This window comes from Zeugodacus cucurbitae, chromosome 5, assembly GCF_028554725.1.
Source record: "Zeugodacus cucurbitae isolate PBARC_wt_2022May chromosome 5, idZeuCucr1.2, whole genome shotgun sequence".
In the NCBI taxonomy this organism is placed as follows: Eukaryota; Metazoa; Arthropoda; class Insecta; order Diptera; family Tephritidae; genus Zeugodacus; species Zeugodacus cucurbitae.
The window spans coordinates 47,710,750-47,734,044 of NC_071670.1; the positions used below are offsets into that span (position 1 = coordinate 47,710,750).

Below are 23,295 nucleotides of genomic sequence, written 5' to 3' on the forward strand. Positions count from 1 at the left end.
CAGCTGACATATTTATTAAATAGCCGACCTCTGCTAGCTTCCTTTTTCAACTAGGCCTGCATATCTATATAATTGCCTTTTAATAGACCCACAATTGTGAATGTGAAATTTCGGAAGTTTCTTAATATGTGCTAGAGTTTTCTCACCCTCCTAATGCCAACTATAAGGAACTAGGCCAATTCAACTTTTTCTGTGATCATTTTTTTATTATTACTTTTTTCAAATTTTTTTCAAGACCAAGTTGTGGACCAATAAAGTTCAGCTGAAAGAACTTAATATTAAATATAATATAATGGCCTCATTGTTAAAATTAAGAAATTTCCATGCCTTTTGAACACAGCGCGCTCTACCGGCAATTTTTGGTGAAAATGAGAAGAAGCTTCTTAATTGGAGATCAAGATATTCTCGTTTAATTCCAATTCTTAAATAATTTCATTCTTTCTGTAGAAGAAAATATCAAAACTAGCGTTGAAATACAAACCAAAATTTGCTCGATATAGAAACTGTTGTGTATAAATAGAGTTTGAAAGTTTTTTTTCCATATTTTGGTGCTTCTCATCCATATACATTTCAAATCACCAGTAACCAACACTCCCACTTCCAAATGAATATTCCATTTTAAATATTACCTTTTAATTACCAATTCATTAAATACCTGATTTGAAAACACTTAATCGAACTCCACATTAATTGATACTTTATTTATATTGGCATTGAGTGGAGTGGTAGTAAATGTCAACCAATAAGTGCTTTTAAACACATGTTTATCATTTTAAATAAACACACAGAGCGAAAATCACTTCGACCGCTGGACGCACGTTCGAGCGCATCTACCAAGCGGCGTTAAAAATAAACCACTAAAATCAAAATAGAAATTAGCACGAAAAACCGCGGCGCATGATTATAATTGCAAATAATTGTGTGGTCAATGGAATCGTTGAACTGATTTTATTGGTTTATTTTCGGTGTGTTTGTTAGTGTTCGCGCTGTCGCAAATGATGTGGCAAATGTTAATGTCAGTGATTGCTAAATTATCGCGACGCAATGATAAACGTATGAATATATATGTGTGAATATAAAGGGTGCTCTTTTTAGAAATTCATTATATGAGAATATATAAATGGCTCTTGTTTTGATTTTATTAGTCAAAGCTAATTTTACGGTATTTCATGATGCGGTCATTTCACCACTAAGAGGAAAGTTTTCTTTTTTATCCAATTTCGCACAACTTTTCAGTATAGCCATGTTCAGAATTTTGGTTTCATTCTGGTCGGTCTTAAGCCTCCAATATAATGTCTAATGAAGCCAAATCCTAAGATCTAGTTAAAGCAAGAATTTCATGCCAATTATGACACATTATAGTACCGAACTTAAGATTACAGAAAGGATATGACCAGTACTGATCTCGACTTTCAATGCAGACAAAAAACTAACTCTTTATTTTCAACATTCTGAATGGACAAATGCCATGCCGTTGAGATCGGGTTGTAATCGATATACTAGACAGGCTCTCTAAAAACAACACCCTTTATACGATTGTATTGCATAATAGGTTGGAAGTTGGTTTTTTTAGCCTCTGTTGGCATGTGTTAGTACTGCGTTTGAAGTATTTATTTCAAGCGAATATGGGCTTGTGTCAATCAATAGTTAATATTTCAATGTGGCAAACACTACGTGACCATAATAAATAGTTAGACGTATCAAATACTGCTTCCCTCAATCGATTTCAAATAAGCAACCTACTCAATATGCGTGGAATATATTTCGTAGTCTAGCTATCTATATGGTATATTTTTTAAGTTTAAATATTTGAAAAACGTAACCTTTCCTTGCTTATAAATTCTATAAGAACGTAGTCAAGTATGCTAAGCAATATGACCTCGTGTCAGACTATTATTTTGAGCAAACTCTATTCTCTTTGAATATTCACACATTTGAAAATAATCTCTACAAGAAAGCAGATGATCTCGCTTAGAAATTTGAACCTTAACCCTTTCATTCCCAATGTTGCTGATAGACAACATTGTACTTACCGGCTGCTAATTCTCGTTATTTATTTTTTTTTACCAGCGTTTTTTCAATTATGTAGACTTATGTGTTGTGCAAGCTTAAAGAAATTGTCAAAATCGTTTCGCGAAAAAGGTTACACCAAAATGGTTATACAAAAAGTGTTCAAAAACATAAAAAATACTTGTTTTATTTTAAAACCAAGTGAACTACATTAATAAATAAATGTAAAAGAGTTATTTAAAAAAATCAGTCATGAGGCAAATGTTTAGATAATTTTTAATAATTTAGTTGTTGCCTATAGGCAACATCCTGTAACTAATGAAACAGAATACAAAGGACTTTGAAATTTTTAACACTTCATATTTGAGTTAAGACTAATTATATATTTAAAAAAAAAATTATATTATTATGTTAATTATATATGTTCTAAAAAAATTGTAGCTTCTCCCATTTTACTTCGGGCATGAGAGGGTTAAAAACTTAAAAATTTTGCTTCTCTGTAATTATTAAATTGAAAATATTGGCGCGCTTTCTCTTCAGCCCACCGAACACCCTTGGATAAGCCTCGACCCACTTGAAACTCATACGCTGGCAAGCTTTATAATTTACTCTAATATGGCGGATATATTTGGTCTGTTTCAAAAATATTGTTAGCCAAAGCTCCAGAAGAAAAGTTACACAATTGTTAGATACTCTAAATATTTATGTAAAAAATGTCCATTCTCTCCTTCGGACGATTCGAACTGAAAGTGAACCTCACAAGCTTTGATAGATCTAACTAAAACATGTTTGTAAATTTTCTTCAATTATTTTCCTATTACATTCTGCATATCATAAAGTACCTAGAACTGGGAAACTCAAACATAACCTACATTATTTCAATATAAATTGAATTGTTCGCTTTGTCATTGATTCTGATCTAATGCATATTTTCTTGCCTCAATCCAACACAAGTGTGGTAAAATTATTCATATAATAACTGTCTTCATCTAGGCGCATTAACTTAAATTTTAGCAAAGTCGCATACCCAAAGAAAAATATTGTCAAATATACAATCAACACAATTTGTGCCCAAAGTAGCATGTAGTATTTCAGTAAAGAACATATCACTGCTAAACATTCTCTAATATCACAGAGAAGTAGCAAATGCGAAAGCCAAACCCGCCACAAAACCCCACCAACTAACCAAGAAGAAAGTTAACTCAAACGACCTGCTCAAGTGAGAGCTTAGCGCGGAAATCTTTATTCATTGATTATTTAACGACTTCTTAAGTGGTTCCTTAAGTACACAGAAACTTGCTCCTTATATGCGATTAACTGCGGCGAATAAGAAATAAGAAATGCGAAACCCAAAGGCGTTGCATGACGAACGAAAAAAAAAAGTAAAACAAAATAGAAAGTGTATACAACAAAAAGTTAGAAGAAAAAATGGAAATGAAACCAGAATCAAAGAAAAGACCAAACGCTGATGAATTGCTTTTGAGCTCTAAAACAAAATACAACAACAACAAAGAAGATGGTTTAGCATGCAAACCGTTAAGAAAGTAAAAGCCACTAAGGTTTGTTCGCTTTTTCTGCCCTTTACATCCACTTGAATGCGCAGTCAAATGGCAGACAAAAAGTAATCACGACACAACACAGGAAGGACGAAGGAAGGAAGGAAACGAAGCAAAACAGAGCGGAGCATATAATAGCTTAAGATGCAAAGCGGGAAGCAAGAAAGCTGGGCGACGCTTCTAAACAAAACGAGGTTTCAAGATTTTTAGCACAGCAGCTAGACACTTATACTTATATACGAATATGCACATTTGTGATACTAGTATCACCCTGTCTTTATCTGTTTGAGTGTGTGTGTGTATACCGAAAGCATGGCATGCAAACAGCCGTTTTGCTCCGCTTAAGTAACTTAGCAGTTAAAGTTTCATCCAAGTGCGATTATGCTTTCAACAGCTGCGTCACTGACATCTGTCAAAGTGCGTCCTCTTCACTAATGCCACTCAATTATCCATTTCTTGTGGTTCTTTTTCCTTTTTTTGTTGGTCTCAAAGCCGATTTTATTGTATCGGGCTCACAGTTTGGCCGAGTTTTGTTGGGGTTTGACTGTTGGAAAAAATTACTGTGACTTCTTACTGCTTTGGTTTAATGGTCGGATTAAGTGGCGAATGTACTTAACATTGTTTGGTTTAGGCTGGTGCTTGACATGAATTTTGTGGAAAGTGATCTACTACTAAATTCAATATCCATTAATTATTCAAATTAATATTAGTATTCAGTTTTTCCTGGCCTTGTTACACTTTACTTCAAAATTTTTTATATCCGAAATTCAAAGCTTTACAAAGATTTTAGATGGCCATCAACTTTACTAATTGTAGTTACTAGGTTTGATTTTTAAACAAGAGTATACGAATTTAGGCGCTTCCAACCCAAATATTATGTTGTCGTTTCGTTCGATAATATGTTTCCATCTAGACGGCAACATCATAATACCCCTCTCGTAGCAATCCCCCTCCTTATTTTCAAAGAGCCACTTTGGAGTTCAACTTTACACCACCAAGGGCGTTCGCCATGGACACGAACAGGTAGGTGGTAATCACTTGGCGCTATGTCCGGGTTATATGGTGGATGCAATAAAACCTTCCATCCGAGCTCCCGTAGTTTCTGACATGTCATCAACGAAGTGTGTGGTCTGACGTTGTCCTGGTGAAACACTACACCCTTTCTGTTGGCCAATTCTGGACCCCTCTGGTCGATCGCCTGCTTCAAGCGGTCCAACTGTTCGTAGCAGATGGTAGAATTAAGCTTCTGGCCATATGGGGGCAGCTCATAATGGATGATTCCCTTCCAATCCCACCAAAAACACAACAAAATCTTCCTTAGTCAATCCCGGCTTGGCCACTGTTTGGGACGATTCACCGGCATTCGACCACGACCGTTTTCACTTGATATTGTCGTATGTGATCCATTTTTCGTCGCCAGTCACCATCCGCTTCAAAAATGGGTCGAGTTCGTTCCGTTTCAGCAGCATATCGCAGGCGTTGATTCGGCCCAGAAGGTTTTTTTGCGTCAAAACATGCGGCACCCAAACATCAAGCTTTTTTGTGTATCCACCAGGAGATGGTTTTGGAAATGATTTAGTGACTAACTCCCATCTCCTGGGCGATGTCACGAGATGCCACATGCCGGTCTAACTCGATGTTTTCCATGATTTCATCGGTATTCGTTGTCACAGGTTCCGCCGGCTGAATGATCCACGACGTCGTTTTCACCCCCTCTGAATCGTCGAAAACAATCCTTCGCAGTTCGCAGTGATAGAGTACCATCCCCCAAAACACCATTAATCTCACGGAACGTTTCTCTAGCGGATTTGCCTTTAACTTAGGAATTTCTCCGTTAGTGAACTCCATGTTTACACGTCTATAACTGTTGAACGCAATATACAAACTATTCATGCATAGCGTAGTTTTGTAGGTTATGTCAAGATTGTTTTGATTATCAATAGTTCTAGGATCGATCTCAAACCCCGTCTATGACCGGTACTCAAGTCCAACTTCAAAGTAATGCAGTCATCATCATTTGAAGGCTAGAAGAAACCATGCAAGTCGTCGTTCATTGATGCAGACCACATTAGCATCACACCCAAAATTATAATAACTAATCCTTTCGTTTATTGTAGAACATGTTTTGATAAAGCCTCTACCTGTCGCTGTCACTATATTTATTATTGCAAACAACCGCTAATTCACCACACCAATATTGTTATCCCTCATCTGCAGCACTCAAATGTAATAACAAGTGCTAAATTGCGAATTTTCGAATTTTATTACATTTAATGGGAAGCACAACGGAATTCGTCACCAGCAGCCATCACTCATAGGCGCCTTTTGTGCTTATGTATTTAAGCTCTAAATAAAAATTGGGTTTTATGTAGGGATTTTCGTGCATTAAATGTGAAATGTGTTAAGCGCCAGCGATGAGGTGTGGCGCCACATTTGGCAAATTTTAACAATTTGTTGTGTGCATATTTTCACTGTCATTGCTTGTTGTTGTTATTGTTATTGTTATTGTTGCATTAATTTCGGTTGTTATTTCGAAAACAGTAAAACTTATTGACAGTCTACTGCATTTGCTACATACTGTGTGGCATGCATCATTTCATGATTAAGCGCACTCGCACACATAAGTCCTCATAACTTTCGTTGCAGCAGCAGCTGCTGTCATTGTAACTCATATTTTTGCTATTAAATACCAACAACAACAAGTGCTTGTTGCACATTTGTTTGTTTTGTAACTGCAACTGCAGGCACTTCGAGTGTTGTTCTTGTTGTTGTTGCTGCCTCTGCCACTGCTACTGCAGCTAGCTGTGGCTTATCATTGCTGCGCGTACGTGTTCACAATGCATCGGATTAGATTTTTAGCAAAAATTCACTTTAGTTTCATTTAACTTTGTTTGTTTGTTTGCTTGCCGCTGCTGCTTGCCTGCTTGTTTGTTGCTGTGATTACTTTCGAGTTAAAGCTTATGCTTTTCCAGCTATTTGCAATTAATAGATATGCCAGTTTTGTGGGTGAAAAACCAATTTAGATTTTTGGATTAATTTTTAGTTGACAAAATAAAAGCGAAAAATTATTAAAAAAAAAAATACCAGAAATAAAAACATTTTGCGATATGATAAAAAATACTGAAAAATGTTCATATTCATGGAGTTCAGTTCGTGGGTTCCATTGACCAAAATATTATTATATTAAAAAATATTTATAAGTTTTTGAATAAGTTTCAATGTTAAAGTTTTACGCTCAGGACAAGGTCGATTATAATTATTAGGTCTACAACTTTGCTTCCGCCGTTAATATTAATATTATAATCTTATATTTTTGTTTATAGTATAGATTTATACAATGAAAGATTAGAATGACAGAAAATTATTTGAAATAACCAATCTTCGAATTATTCTTGGATTGTTTTGCTGCTTCTGTCTCCCTATCTTGCTCAAATAATATAGAATTCTGTATCATATAAATTATTACCTCAAAGTCAGTCCCCTACTAGTATTTTTCCTCTGTGTCTTCCCTTATATAGAGTATGATCCATCTGATAATAATTTTGAGGCGATAATTTCCAACTCATACTTAAATGAATTCAAAAGCCAATCGATGTGCGTTCTGTCAAACATTCAAACATACAGTTTTCACACTGGTATCTACTGGTAGCAGTAGATTTCACACTGGTAGCAGTTAACACTGGTAGCAGTAATATTTTAGAATAATAGCCTCCGGAAGTTTGATAATCCTAATATAAGGTATCTGGGAGCTAGGGAAAGTAATGACCCTATTTTTTGGTACAGAGATACACTATTAGAAGAAAAAGATATCCTCTGAATTAGATTAACATATCTGAGAGATTTACTGATATTTTCGGTGAAAAATTATCTTTAGGCACAGAGTTCTTCATATTCGACTGATACCTTGAAAAGTTATAGTGTGATCTCAACAATTTTTCCGCGAGTGATGTCACAGCTCAAGTACAGTATTTGTGTAAGGTTTTATTCCGCCATCATCATTGGTTCCTAATATATAAACTACTAATGACCTGAAACTTGGTAACGACCTCTAGTTTTTGTGTCCATTGTATTTCTATCTGATTATAAAGTCGTTGGGAACGCTCAGAGTTCGACGCCCTAGTGCGAGCTTGTATATTTCAAATATTTTGTTTTTCAAGCCGCTGCGCTCGCTCCGTACTCGACTCTCAAGGGCGACTTGGGAGGTTTTGAAATTTTGTTCAGCAAGCAGCTGCGAGCGCTCATTACTCGACTCTCTGGTACGCGATTGCGATGCGAAGAGAATGACTTGCTGGACGATTTTCAGTTTCAGATTAAGATTCTCCATCACAGAGTCTTTTTGATACCCTCACCTGGGAACTATTGAGATTATAGCAACAAATATAGCCTATGTTACTCGTGGTGAATGTAGCTTTCCAATGGTGAAAGAATTTTTGAAATCGGCTCAGTAGTTTTTGACTTTATTCATTACAAGCATACATACAAATCTTTCCTCTTTATAATTGTAAAGAATCATGGAATGGAAACATGGAATATGGAATTCAAAAATTAAGTTATATGAGAAGTGTCTGTGAACCCATTTCGCCTATCTGCAATACCAACCGTCTCATGGTGCCAAGGAATATGTTCGTCACCCTGATCCCTTTAGTATAAATAAAACTATGTCTAACTCGTTTAGTTTTAGGTGTTACAAACAACCGTTATGTCAAGCTCTTTTGGTAGTGCAAAAGTGCGAATTTCATTCGAAATATTTTCGAAATGTTTTTTGTAGATTTATTTCTTATTCTTCCATATTCTTTCGCACAACTTCACTTAACTAGAACACAGATTCACTTCTCATATTCTTTTAAGCGGACGCATGGTTATAGGATTGTTTGATTGCCATATTTCACAGGTGATTTGAGTCGATATTATATTTTTATTTTTTTCTTCTTCAATTTCTATTGTAAAAATCAGCTGAAAAAATTTAAAATGAAATCCTTCGCCTCAAACATTAAATGTTAAATGTACGCTTCTAATACAATTTTTTTATTTTGCAAGCTTAATACTTCATTAGGTCGCCTTCAATTGTGGGAGAGCAACATGAATTCTAAGCAAAAATGCAAAACAAACAAGCAACTAATTGCTTACTAATACTAACATAATCCCGCACTCATACACACCCAAAGATACAACCGGGAATATCTTACAAATGATAAATTCATATATTTCTATGAACTGCTGCCCTGCACTGTTGGTAACAACTAGCTGCATGAATTGTATGATTTTAGCATTTTTAATCTAATTTTCATTACGACACATAAATACCATCATAAATGTCGAGAGAGTGGCAAGGACATTCATACAAACATAGAGTAGTGCTTGAGTGAAGGCATGAAGTTGAGATAGTAACGGGGGTTTTGAGGAAAGAACGTCCGTGAGGCGAACGTGGGAATTAGCAAAAGTAAAAGTAGAAAAAAAGCTGGAGCATATCGGAATGTGTACCACCACTGAAGTGCCGCAGTGTACACCGAACGCAGTGAAGTTGTTTGTTGTTTGTTTATGCTCACCATTGTTTGTCCGTCCGTTTGTTCTTCTACTCGGATTTGTGTGTGCGCACTCAAGTGGAATTGCTACGCGGCATCGTGAAACTGTGACAGCGCATATCACACCCGATCCGTGTATTGTCCTTGTTGCAGCTTCATTGCCAGCAATTGTCAGGCGCTGCCACACACATACACATACACACATTGAACCTCACACATATTAGCATTGAAGCATGGCAACGAAGTGCCTGGCTAATGGACTCCGCTTCATATCTACTCCACTCGTTCGGGTAAAAAATAACTGCGGCAAAAAGCAACAAAAACATTAGCAAACATTGCTACAGCGACGTGCAACACTTAGTGGCATGTCTCCATTTGTTGTGATTTGCACTGTTCACCACTTTTTTACGACATTTATTTCGATGGCATTTTTTGTTCTTATTCCACTTTTGCTTTATTAATTTGCATTTGGTCTGTAGTAGCATAGAAGTTTTTTCCTCTCATCCACAACTATCTTACTAAGCCTGTCTCTGTGTGCGTGTGGCATGCTCGTTATGCAGCGCTCAAATGTTGCGAGTGCATTTGGCGTCAAAGAAAAGAAGAAAAAAACACGAAAAGTAAATAGAAATATAAGCGCCGAGCAGAAATTGCAATTCTTTACGTGATCTCAAAGGAGCAGCATATGGTACCGTTAGTGTTGCTGATGTGCCTTACAGTTTCTTGATTGCGTTGATTGTGTTGGTCGCTTAGCTCGGCATGTTGCTGAAGCCTCCATTTGCTGGACACACAGCACAACTGGACAACCAAATACTAATGCTTGTGTGCTCTTCACTACCTCTCCACACCTCCAATTCACTTCTACTGCACTTCTTCATTACCGCCTTTGAAATGTTCCATTTTTCTATTTTTCTTCTTCTTTTTACTTTTGCGGTCAAATGTTGGTCATTTGCTCTACTTTTTAAACTTTTTTGTTCTAACTATTTTGCTTTCCACTTGCACTATCTCCTTGCTGTCGTTTGCATCTCTGTCGCTTTGGCCTCGGCAGCTGTGATGACCACTTTTATGATTGCTTAAATGTCAGCAACAGTCAGTTGGCATCAACGTTTATGCCACAACATGACCACAAATGGCAACCGCATCTGTCAGGCACACGTTCTTGCTGTCCACGTCCACGGCTGAAGAGTACGCATGAGATTTGAATTTTCTAATTTATTTAGTGAGCGATTACGGTGACCACCGGTGGCTGGCGCCGCTTCAGTAGCACTGTATGCCATAAATTGAGTTATATTAGTATTTATGTTGGCCAAAGTATGTCATCTGTCTTGAATATAGTAGATTTGTTCAAATTAAATTACTCAATTGGAGTGAGTTCATAGTCGGAGAGAGTGAATGGCAACTGTTTGGCTTTAATCGTTTAAATTTATTTTCTTAAAAAAAGTATATTTTGGTTGTTGTAGCTTTTATTCAAAACCTGTCTCGGTGTGTGTTACTTTATGCAATGAATATCATCTAATGATAAGTTCCATGAAGCCCCTTCATTTATTTTATAGATTTACTAGTTGGGGATTAGACCACAAATTATTTGTGATAGTTTTTATGGATTACAAAGAGATGATTATTTTTAAAAAGCACCCTGCTATGTTCCCACCTCAGATGATATTAGAACCTCAGGTTAATATATAATGTATAGATGTCTTTCCGTTTAACATCCAACTACTTTCATTATAGTATGGGACAACTTATAATATCACTGAGTTCCACTGAGCTTTTGAAGCTCTTCTTATAAGCTTTGACCGAATTTGTATCTACTTTACTTCATCCCAAAGTAAACTAAATGTAGGTTTTAGAAGTGTATACTCAAACCTCTCAAATAATATCGTACTCAAAATTTGTAAAAGTCCCTTTTCGTGAGAACATTTTGAATAAAAATATAAAAAATATAATTTTAATATAACTGGTATTTCCATATATGAAATTAAACCCGTACCCAAGTACCTACAATGAAGTAAAATATTTTCGTTTTACAAGCATATTGTTTTAAGCCCCACAATAGCCATTTGTGAAGTTATACTTCTTTGACATCATAACAATATGACGGAAAGATGATTAAAGTTTCGTTAAAAGCATAAATTATTCATTGTGTAATTAAGTTGACTCTGCGAAAATATAATCACACGAAAACATTATAAAGGGTGATCCAAGTAAAGGTACGTTTTTCAATAGCATTTTTTTTGTTCAGAGCTGCCATTTCATCCTGAAAAAGCAACGATTTGGTGTGGTTTGTCGGCCGGTGGAATCATCGGTCCATATTTCTTCAAACTCTATTTCGTCGCGCCATGATAACCGACTATTTGATGTATGAAATTGAAGCCCGTTCTCTCATTTGGTTTCAACAATACGGCCCCACTTCCCACACATCGCATCAATCAATGGATTTATTGAGAGAACACTTTGGTGAGCTAAGAGTTTCACGTCTTGCGTCTATCGATTGACCACCAAGATCGTGTGATATCACATCATTCGAATTTTCTGTAGGGATATGTAAGATCTAAAGTCTATGCGGACAGGAGCAAAACCTCACGCGAGTCATTCGCCAGTGACCAGTCGAAATGTTTGACCGAGTCATCGAAAATTGGACTCAACGGTTGGACCATCTAAGACCTAGCCGCGACCAACATTTGAAAGAGAAACTTTAAAAAATAAATGCCAAAGATTGTTCTTTCGAGTGATAATAAACATCGCCAATAAATTTGAAGTAGAGAACCTCGAAATGGATCACCCTTTACCTTAGGTTTATACGTACGTCACTTCATAAAGAGATAAGCCAATCGGGATGAGTTTAAGGTAAAGAAATGCGCGGTAAACTTACGAGGGTATTTTGAGGCGAATAAAGGTGGTTTATAATGAAAATATCTTCATAATATATAATGACCGTTAAGAATATTTAATTAGTTAGTTGAAAAGTTTAGTATTTTTTCTTTATATTTCATTCTTGAAGATTAATATGATTTTTATAAAAGTCTCTTTTGCGTACACACTTTAAAAGCATCGTAAACTGATTTCGCATCAATGAGATTAAGTATGAGATTATATTGCTTAATTTAGTAAAGTCGGCTTGAACATTATTTGGCTTAAGTTAAAAAATCGCTTATCGGTTTATTTTACTTTTGACATTAATCACAAGTATGCTCAAAATATGTCCATCAGTGAATAACTCACTCGTTGGCGGATATATTTATCATAAAAAATCTCCAGAATAACCTAATATATACAAGCTTTTTTAGACATTTAGTACTGAAGGAAAAATAAAACTCAAACAAATTAATTTTATGACCCCCGTTATATGGGGAGTTCGAAACTAAGTTTATCCTATTTTACCTCTAGATCACATTACTGTCATAAAAAGCTATTCACTTAATTTTCTTAAAATGCCTCCTAAATAGACCGATATTGACTGTATATAGTTAACCATAGTCAAGTTTTGTAAATTAAAATTTTCGACCTAAGAACACATATGTCAAATTTCAGAAATATTTTAACAATTTCCTATTGGTCTTCATAACTATGATTTCCTATCGAGCTTTAACTCTTTATCATACATTTACATTATAAATCTGTATGTGTAGAATCTACTTAGGTTCTCATAAATGTCATAATAAGATTAGACCATAGAGACAGTTGAGCGCGAGTAAATTTATATGTGGGCGCTTGAGAAAGAGTCTTTTGTGTAATTGTTCTATATTTTATACGGCATTCATTGTCTTTTTAGTGGTAAAATACACTACAGCTGCCAAAACCAACGCTGCTTTGTTGCGCTGTTTTCTTAAGCACAACGCCACCAACTAAACATCTACTCCTCTACTCTCCTTTCAGCTACTCCACTAGTTAAGCGCATAAATTGCATTTGTATTGCGGTGTTGACAAAGACATTCATTCTACGGTACACACAAACCCACAAATATATACAGAGTGCTTCATATATTGTATGGGTACAAGTACCGTTTAGCAATTCACCACAAAAGCCACCAAAATGCACAACAACCATTGCAGCCGTTGCAGCTGTTCATTCATTCATTCCGTGGCTTCCAACCCATACAACAAATCCACATGTGCCGGCTTTTATGCGATTTTAAATGCCGTTGCATGCCACAATTTTGTGTCGTGTCTTCATTGTCTCATGCTTCACGCGACGGCTGGCAATTGCTCCCCTGCGAAACTCGCTTCGCTTTTATGCATTTATAATTTGTAATTTTCCAACTTAAGTCAAACTGGATTTGGCACCGGCAAACAGCATCAAAGTTTTACACATCGCAACCCCTCATCCATCGTTGGGAGCTCCATTGCTTTATTATTTATGCTCACTTGAATAAATATTGTTCAAAAGTGCTGGTGTAAAGGTAGGCAAATAAGTGTGTAGGTGTAAGCACCTGCTCGTAGGTGTGAATGAAGTGGTGTCACAATAGTCATATGTTGATCTTGTTGTTGTCTGTATTTGTCGTATTTATTTGGTGATGCTTTTTTTACTCACATGACAATGAAAAGTTTTTGTGGCTGCAAAATAAACTTTTACATGTGCTGGTATCAAAAGTTGCCCCTTGCCTGTTGCAAATGTTTACACATACATACATATATTTATTAAATAAATTTATTTTGAATACAACGAACTTTACAGTTCTGTAAATGTGACAGATCGAGGTGTGCATTCCATAACTTCTAAGGTCACGAAGTAATCAAGGCTGGAAATTATCTTACTAGATTTCTAAAACGTTTTCGAATAACCTTGCACAATTATACACCCATTAAACATGTCTGACTCAAGTTTCCAAGTCTATTTCTATAAAATAGATTAGACAGTAAAATTATGGAAAATCGGTTTCGCTCTTTAACTTATCTCTATAATTTTTCCACTAAAACTATTACCACTGCAACTCCTTAAAACAAATACATTCCAGAGTTGATACCATAACAAATCGATTATTTCAGGATATTTCCAACATTCTCAAGTTTTACCTTGGATTTCTCAATATTCTCCATCTCTTTCTTAGATTTAACCGATGAACATGAACTTCATTAAGAAAAAAGTTCAATTTATGATATTCCCGGTTTCGATTTGTGTTCTTTAACCCTTTCATGCCAAATGTTGCCTATAGGCAACATTGTACTTATCGGCTTCTAACTCTCGTTATTTAAATATTTCTGACCAGCGGTTTTTTCAATTATGTAGACTTATGTGTTGTGCAAGCTTACAGTTACATTTTTTGTAATGAGCTGTGCACGTATTCATTCAGTAGGCCTTCTCCGCAGAGTGGAATTGTCAAAATCGGTTTCGCGAAAAAGTTATACTGAAGTGTTTATACAAAAAGTGCTCAAAAACATAAAAAAAAACTGTTTTATTTTAAAACAAAATGAACTATATAAATAAGTAAAGATAAGAGAGTTATTTAAAAAAAATTTTCACGAAAAAAGTGTTTAGTTTTTTTATAATAATCTAATTTGTGCCTATAAGCAACATCCTTTAACTAATGAACCAGGATACATAGGACTTTGAAATTTTTATCACTTCATATTTGAGTTAAGGCTAATATATATCTGTCCTAAAAAAAATGTTAGCTCCGCCCATTTTAATTCTGACATGAAAGGGTTAAGTTAAGTTTAAAGTCAAACATTTATTTTCAACTTTCAAAAAGAATTCTTTAATATTTTTTCTTCACCGAGCCATTTTTTCCGATTCCTTAGCATTGGCAGTATTTACTAAGGAAAATGTATTTATTTTGAGGCGTAATTGGTTCTATTTTTGGTTTATATGTCCGTCAGGTTTAAATTAATACTATTCGCAGATGTTGATACACTTATACAGTTTATATGAAACTATTAAACATATCGCTCATTTACATGAGTATTGTCATAACTCAAAAACACGATTTTTGAGTTGAGTATGCAGAAATGTGCTGAAATTCAGCGTCCATATTGTATAAAAATTTCATTCTGAGGCGTAGAAAATAAAACAGTGAAATAAGAATGTGACGTTATTAAACTTGTCTTGTTGCATTATTTTTTAACTACAACAACGAGACATCTCAGTTGAGCCAGAATTAGGCATGCTTTTTTCAGAAGGTAAAACATATTTTGTGTTAGAATGATATTTGAGAAAAGAGAATTTTTACCAATTCGACCGTCGTATTACTCTTTGAAGTTCGTTTCGAAGTAGATGTGATGAATGTCTGCAAAATATAAATAACTCTAAAATCTAGTCGCTAAAGTCTTTGATGTCCGTTGTCTTTCTCTCTGATTATGAAGGCCTTGGGAACATTCAGAGTTCGACTCTCTAGTGCGAGCTTGGAAGCTTTTGAAATTTTTTTCAGCAAGCAGCAGCGAGCGCTTATTACTCGACTATCTGGCACGCGATTTCGATGCGAACAGAATGACTTGAAAGACGATTTTCACTTTCAGAATAAGATTCTACATCACGGAGTCTTTTTAATACCCTCACCCGGGTACTATTTCCAGAAAATTGAGATTCTAGCCTATGTTACTAGGGGTGAATGTAGTTTTCCAATGGTGAAAGCATTTTTGAAATCGGCACAGTAGATTTTGAGTTTATTCATTACAAACATACATACAAATATTTTCTCTTTATAATAGTAGTATAGATTACATATATGCAGAAATATTCAATTTTACCAAGATCGCGATTACTTTTCTTTATTTACTAAGAATTCATTTACCTCGCCTAGTATTTTTCTCTGGTATGTAATTAGAGCATTTAAATATTCATTTATCATATGTAGTTTTTATAGGATATCCAGGGAGTTTATTATTACATCGTCACTTTTGTAGTTATTAAATGCTTCTCCAATGCCAATTGCGTAATACATTGCATATGAGTAATTTATTAATTTTACTTTAGTTAGGTACTCCAAATCATAGGTAGAGATTCAAACTGAAACCAGTTGTCGTTCTCTTATAATAATAATAAAGACATTTAAAAAGTTCAAAATCCAATGAATCATAATATTTATGAATATAAAGGCAATCGACATACTTAAAACACGCATCAAAGTTGATTGAAATTAATCGAATAGTTCCTAAAATATAGGGTTTTACACAGAAGTTGGAAGTTCCACGCCCATTGTCCAAAGTTTATACCAAAATGAGTGCAGCGCTTCCTCTATCCCAAAAACGATTAACTGTATTCTGTAGGCGTAGAAACCCCAGAGAATACTAGTATCTTAAAGTTTTTTTTTACGGACGGACTTACAGACAGCCGAAATTTAACTCGTCTCATCATCCTGATTTTTACTTTGGTATACTATATAAATCTATATCTATCTCGATTAAGGTCTTAGATGTTGCAAGAGTACAAAAAAACGTTTGAACTTTTCGAACGAACCTTGGTTGAACCTTTTTGAAACTCTAAGAAATCTTAAGAAATCACGCCTATATATTTTTATTTCACTAACATACCATCCGAGTACAATACTTTCTAAAACATTTCAAATGTTTTTATGCTGCTCATGACGCGTACACTTTTAATGGAGTTAAACAAAATATATACAACAATAGCAATATTTATTTGACTCCTTTTCATTGTGTTGCAATGCATTCGCGGTGAAATTAAATGCTTTTGACTTGCACCATAATTTCTACACACTAATGAATGGTTTTATGGTTTAGCCGCTAAGCGCTCACCCACACACTCACCCATTTAGATGAAATAAAAACAAATGCAAAGCACACACATGCATAAGCATCCAACCTACTGATTATGACCGTTAATAAAGGGTGATTTTTTAAGAGCTTGATAACTTTTTAAAAAAAAAAAACGCATAAAATTTGCAAAATCTCATCGGTTCTTTATTTGAAACGTTAGATTGGTTCATGACATTTACTTTTTGAAGATAATTTCATTTAAATGTTGACCGCGGCTGCGTCTTAGGTGGTCCATTCGGAAAGTCCAATTTTGGGCAACTTTTTCGAGCATTTCGGCCGGAATAGCCCGAATTTCTTCGGAAATGTTGTCTTCCAAAGCTGGAATAGTTGCTGGCTTATTTCTGTAGACTTTAGACTTGACGTAGCCCCACAAAAAATAGTCTAAAGGCGTTAAATCGCATGATCTTGGTGGCCAACTTACGGGTCCATTTCTTGAGATGAATTGTTCTCCGAAGTTTTCCCTCAAAATGGCCATAGAATCGCGAGCTGTGTGGCATGTAGCGCCATCTTGTTGAAACCACATGTCAACCAAGTTCAGTTCTTCCATTTTTGGCAACAAAAAGTTTGTTAGCATCGAACGATAGCGATCGCCATTCACCGTAACGTTGCGTCCAACAGCATCTTTGAAAAAATACGGTCCAATGATTCCACCAGCGTACAAACCACACCAAACAGTGCATTTTTCGGGATGCATGGGCAGTTCTTGAACGGCTTCTGGTTGCTCTTCACCCCAAATGCGGCAATTTTGCTTATTTACGTAGCCATTCAACCAGAAATGAGCCTCATCGCTGAACAAAATTTGTCGATAAACACATTTCGAACCGAACACTGATTTTGGTAATAAAATTCAATGATTTGCAAGCGTTGCTCGTTAGTAAGTCTATTCATGATGAAATGTCAAAGCATACTGAGCATCTTTCTCTTTGACACCATGTCTGAAATCCCACGTGATCTGTCAAATACTAATGCATGAAAATCCTAACCTCAAAAAAATCACCCGTTACAATAGCACAGTTTGCCAGATTGTTCGGTGTTGTTGTTTGCTGCTGGTGGCCGCGGCGCGATGGTTGCAGTTCAAGTGTCAAAAACTGCAGCATTGTTGCATCTAGTACTTGGGTGCTTACCACACGCCTTCACGCCATACATGCCATCCACGCGTGTTCATAAAGTCGGTCAGCCAGCGCATTTTTCATTCCAGCATTATTTTATTGTTTTCGCGGCGCTTTTGTTTGCCCCCAAGCTGCTGTGCGAATGCTGCTGGCAACTGAAAGTTGTTTTAAATAAATTGTTGTTATTGTTGTTGCTGTAAGTAAGTTAGTTGGTTGCTTGGTAAGTCAGTTGAATGCCGTCGCTGCTGCTGCTTAACTGCTGCTGCTGGTGTTATTTTAATGAATGGATTATGCGAATTCTATGGACATTTGCGAGGCTAAAAGGTTTAAATGAGTTTAGCTTAAGTTTTTGTTATGTTCTGTAGTATTAGTATTTCGTGTGGAATAAGTTTAGTGTTGGTTTTTTTTATGGTTGGAGTGGTTTACTTAATTTGGAAAAATAAACGGCAAGTGTATGTAGTTAAATAATGGCAACCGAGTGAGATATAAACATTATGAGGTTTGATAGCTTACTCTAGAATGTACTTACTATTTAATTTCATAAATATTATGCTTTGGAGAACTTGCACCAAGGTCTTGTTATAATATTGGTACTAACCATTGACTTTTCAAACATTGCTTTATATTTTTAGAGGGGGTTAACTTAGTAACTTACTTCGGTAAAGATTAGATCGAGAGATCCCAAAGCAGTAGTATTTGCTTGAGTTTATGTATACTTAGTTCTTTTGACCCATTTATGATTTCTCTGATCCGCATTTTTTGCTTGGAATAAGCTATTTTAGTTTTTCATATATTTTCACCTGCGTAGATACTGCTCAGGCATTGGACACCTGTAGTGGAAGAAAAATACCGTTTTCGTTTTGGGTATAATAAAAGGGGTTAAGCAAAAGCTTAAGTTCCATTGTATAATAGCTTACTTTATCAGCAAAATTTTTTTGAACATTGCAATACAATGTTCTTGAAAGGTCCTTTTCATGTTTGGATGGAATCTTTTATATTCATTCTTTAATCCTATTATCACTCTGTATTGTTTTGAAGTGGAAAATAAGATTCAATATAGATTTTAATTGATTCCGAATTGGCAAACTGCTAACAATTGCACTGTTGCAAAAGACCTTTCTCAATTTCCATTGAGATTTTCGCCTTCAGAAGGATTGTAGAGATTCCAATTAGATTTTGTCCAACCGGTGTTCTTGCGGTAAGATTACATGCCTTTAGATAAGTACAGTATTCGAAGAATACGAGGTAGCATCATTATAATACTTCTTTCTTCGCTGAGCCGTCTGTGTAAGATCAAAGCTAACACATCATGAATCTCACACCCTTCGGATATTCAGGTTATTAATTAGAAATAACGCACTTAACCATTCCTGAACAGTGTGAGGCGGTTTGTCGACGCTATCCAACAATAATTATTGTAGTTTTTCTGAATGAACTAAGGTCTATTAGCAGTTCAAGTGTGATCTTCTACTTCGTAGAGATCATCCATAGAACTTAAGCTAGCCTAGTGATGGAAATTTTCTTTCAGAAATCCATTTTAGTAGTTGAAATAATCTCTGTACTCAGTTTGTAAGCTTAACTCTAATATATGTATGTATTTAATTTGCACTCGGAAGTCCCTTTCTTTCTTTTTATTTATCACATGGCGCTTTTAAAAACGAAGAAAACTTGAAATATTTCCTAGCTCAGACCTATTCAGATAGATCACTGTCGAAGTCAATGTATCCTAATCCATGTGGACCCCTAACATTTAACTATTTCTGAGACTCTATCATAGCTTTGATTGGTCTCCTGCATCCGAGCCTAGATCCGGGACTTCCGGTTTTGTCGTAGAGGTTTCTTCCCCACCTTTACACGGTCGTCCCAGCATCGTTCCTAACCTCGTGAAGTGAACTAGATATTTGAAAGGAAAAGGCTATGAATACTCCCGCAATTCCGTCCCCATTTACCCATTTTGGGTATTAGTTGAATGGCTTCATATTGAATTGACTAATTGAGGGTATATTGCCATCTAAATTGGATCTATTAGAAAATAATATTTCTTAAGACTCAGACAGAAACATAAAGTCATTAAGTAAAACTTTAAAAGAAACCTGAGTGAAAATCTTTGGCATCAAATATATAAGTTATCCAAGGTTTATAACTAAACTAAATACCCCCAGAACCAGCTTAGCTGAGCTTAGAACTTTTACAATATTTATATTTTTGAGAAATAATAAAAGTATGACATTCTGGAACACGAATTTGTTAGGATTTGGTTTCAAATACCTCTTATACAATCCCACAAACCACTTAATGGTATTTAAGAATCGTGCCTTCTCACCATATTATATTTTCTTTGTATCTTTCTGTTGCTTTGAAACTATAGACATTGAATTATTTACTCAACTTTGGCAACTCTACGCACTTTTACACGTGCAACTTGCCAATTTCAACCCTTAAGCGCACTTACAAGTCAAAAACCAACAACTACTAAGCAGTCGAAAAAGAAAAACAAAAAGCAACGCAAAAAATAAACAACAATAAAGTATCGCAATTTACGAGCACAGCCCCGAGTTGTGGAAGCCAAACACTGCACAATGTGCTGCTAACCACGTGTTGCTGACTGAACTCTAATAACAACAATAACAACAGTAACAATGAGCGATGTAAACAAACCGGCAATGCAAAGCAAAACATTGCGCGTCCAGCACTCACATTTACTCTCAGAAAGAGAGCGCAACTGAAAATGAGCACTTGATGGTGAAAGCTTTTCCGCTGACTGCAAAGCATTTTCGGCTGCAAAGCATTTCACTGCTGCAAAGCTGCTGCCGGCAACGGCTTTTCCGCTTTAGCGATTCGCCGCGTCGCACGAAGTGTTGAAACTGCCGCCGAAGATGTTGACCAGTCAGTGTTTGGCAAAGCGTGCGCGTGAACAGTTCGCAAATCGTGCAGGGCGGCGCGTGTACACAAAAAAACGGTGAAAGCGCTAAGTGCAATATTAATAATTAATTGAAAGGTGAAAATCGAGCGATTAACTATAAATAGAGAAGCAAAAAAATATTTTTTAAGAAACATTTTGGAAAAAAAATTTTTAGCGAATTTGTATTACTTTTATGAATCATTCGGCGCTCGGTGATTAGTGTTTAAATAAATATTTGTGGAATTGGTGAGTGCAAGATGTTGCAAGTATTGCTAATAACAGTATTAATATAACTGTCAAGTGTGTGGCTAATAATGTTGCGTATACGACGTGTGTCAATTTAATCTTCGAAAAAAAAAATAAAATGTTTCCAATTTTTTCATTTGCCACCAATGCATGCTTGTTGTTGCAGTTTTACATGCTGGAATTTAGCGTCATTTCACGCGCAATTAAATCACTGCAATTGCTGGCATCAGCATATTCGCCTTTGTTGCCTGGCCAACACAACCGGACAACCGGAGTCAGGCTGCAGTAGCCGTTGGAATTTCTCGTTTAATTGATTGGAAAATCATATAATTTGGCTGGACAAAAGCTGGCGCTGCACTCTCATTTATCACACTTTCGGTCATGCACTGTTGCATTTGCAACATATTGACAAGGTCGTAAAATCACGCCGTGTTTGTTGCAATCATTTGCGTAATTCTACTACCTATCTCGTACTTAACGTTTAATTTTATCTTCTCCTGTTTTTATTTTTATTTTTATATTTTTTTGTTGTTTTTGTCTCCTCATATTTACATGCAGTCCAGACTCAGACTCCTGACTCCTGTCGCATTCGCCAACCATTTAACGGTTTATATTGTTTTATTTGTGCGCTTGTTGATTTAACTCTCTCGCGGCCGCCGTGTGTTTACTCGCTCATCAATTAATTAATTAATTAATAATTTGTGCGGAAAATTCAACGGCGAGTCAACTGCACTTACTCACTCACTCACTCACGCGTTGACTTCTGACGCATGCAACGCGAGTATGACCAGTGTTTATGGTTGCACGCATCGTTGAGTACATTTAATATGTGGCAATAAAAATTGTGTGTGTGTTTGCAAAAATAAAAAAAAACAATAACAACAAAAATGATAAAACACCCGCATAACATACTCGCGCACTTCAGTAAAAATAACAATTAAATTTAAACAATACATTTAATTGATATAATGCTCCATAGAAATTAAATATACAAAAACAAAATAAAAACAACTACAACACAATTAAAATAAATCAATGTGCTCATATTTCACTTTTCTTTCCTCTTTCATTTTCGTTTGTAGTGCGTCAGCAATCGTTCTGTTCAGTGTTTGGCTTTCTCTGCCATGGTGAATGATACTGTCGACATTGCTGCACATATTTTAGATTTTAATTTGGACGCTTCAACGTCACTGCCGCAATCGCAAAATCAAACTTTGCCGCATTCTTCTAGTAGCAATACATTGAAATTAGCCACTACGAAAAAGCAACAACAAAAAGTGCGCGATCAGTTGGCTAAGCAAGAACAGCAGCAAGTTCAGCAAAACGCTGGCAATTCGCATATTTTGCCGAATAGCGCTGAGAATTTGAGTTGGACATTCTTCGAGCATGTCTCCACGTTGGACAAACAGCTGCGCGGCGATGAAGAGGTGAGTTCAGATATTTGCTTTACAAGTTTTAGAAGTTATGTTAGATTCTTGAGTTCGATCCCAGGGGTGGAGATCACAGTTAAACAAATGAATGGGATGATTTCTAGATAGTGATCTGAACTTATATACATACAGTGGAACTTCTCTAACTCGAATCACCATAACCCACAAAAAAACTTCGACTTAGAGAGACTTCGAATTATAGAGAGTTTCATTAAAACATCAAATTTTTCATAAAGCTGTAAAATATAGATTTATACACCGTTTTATTTATGTATTTACTTCTACTAAAATTCTATGTACTAAAACATGTATTCTGTAATTTTGTTTCTTGCCGTTTGCTATTGTTTGACTCTAAACATCTGTATCCCATGTCTTGTGTTAGATAATTTATGCAATCCATAAGTGTAATATCATATTTTTTGTTCGCCTCCATGCGATATAGAGGGACTCTTTTAAGATTCTGCCTCGGTAGTAAAATTTTAAATTTTGTATAATGTCCTGGTCGAAAAATTCGATTTATGGAAGGCAGTTTGTATGAAATTTGGTCTCTATTGCATATTCAATAGTTCGAGTTATGCAGAACTTCCAGTTAGGGAAGTTTGAGTTATGAAAGGAAATTAGTATGCAATTTGATTTCTCAACGCTATTGCCAAGTCAAAAGTTCAAGTTATGGAAGTTCCACTGTATACATACTCATCGGATATCTAAATATTTTGAGAACTCTTTGGAATTGCTTGAGGAAAATTGATTTTCTCAGGACATTTTTTTCTTATGCTCTTCTTTATTAGACTAGTTTACAAAGCCTTGCTC

At 35.7% G+C, this 23,295-nt stretch overlaps 1 protein-coding gene across 4 annotated transcripts in view; it reads left to right on the forward strand.

Annotated features, from left to right (window-relative positions):
* LOC105212248 (myb-like protein P) overlaps positions 1-23,295 on the forward strand; it is a 122,703-nt gene that overhangs the window by 56,826 nt on the left and 42,582 nt on the right. For 2 of the 4 annotated variants that reach the window (XM_054231215.1, XM_054231214.1), the window contains exon 3: positions 22,138-22,482. In XM_054231215.1, coding sequence (XP_054087190.1) covers positions 22,138-22,482 — 345 coding nt within the window. Of the gene's footprint in view, positions 1-20,774; positions 21,056-22,137; positions 22,483-23,295 lie in introns of those variants that run through there. The other 2 variants (XM_054231216.1, XM_054231217.1) reach the window with 2 other exon arrangements.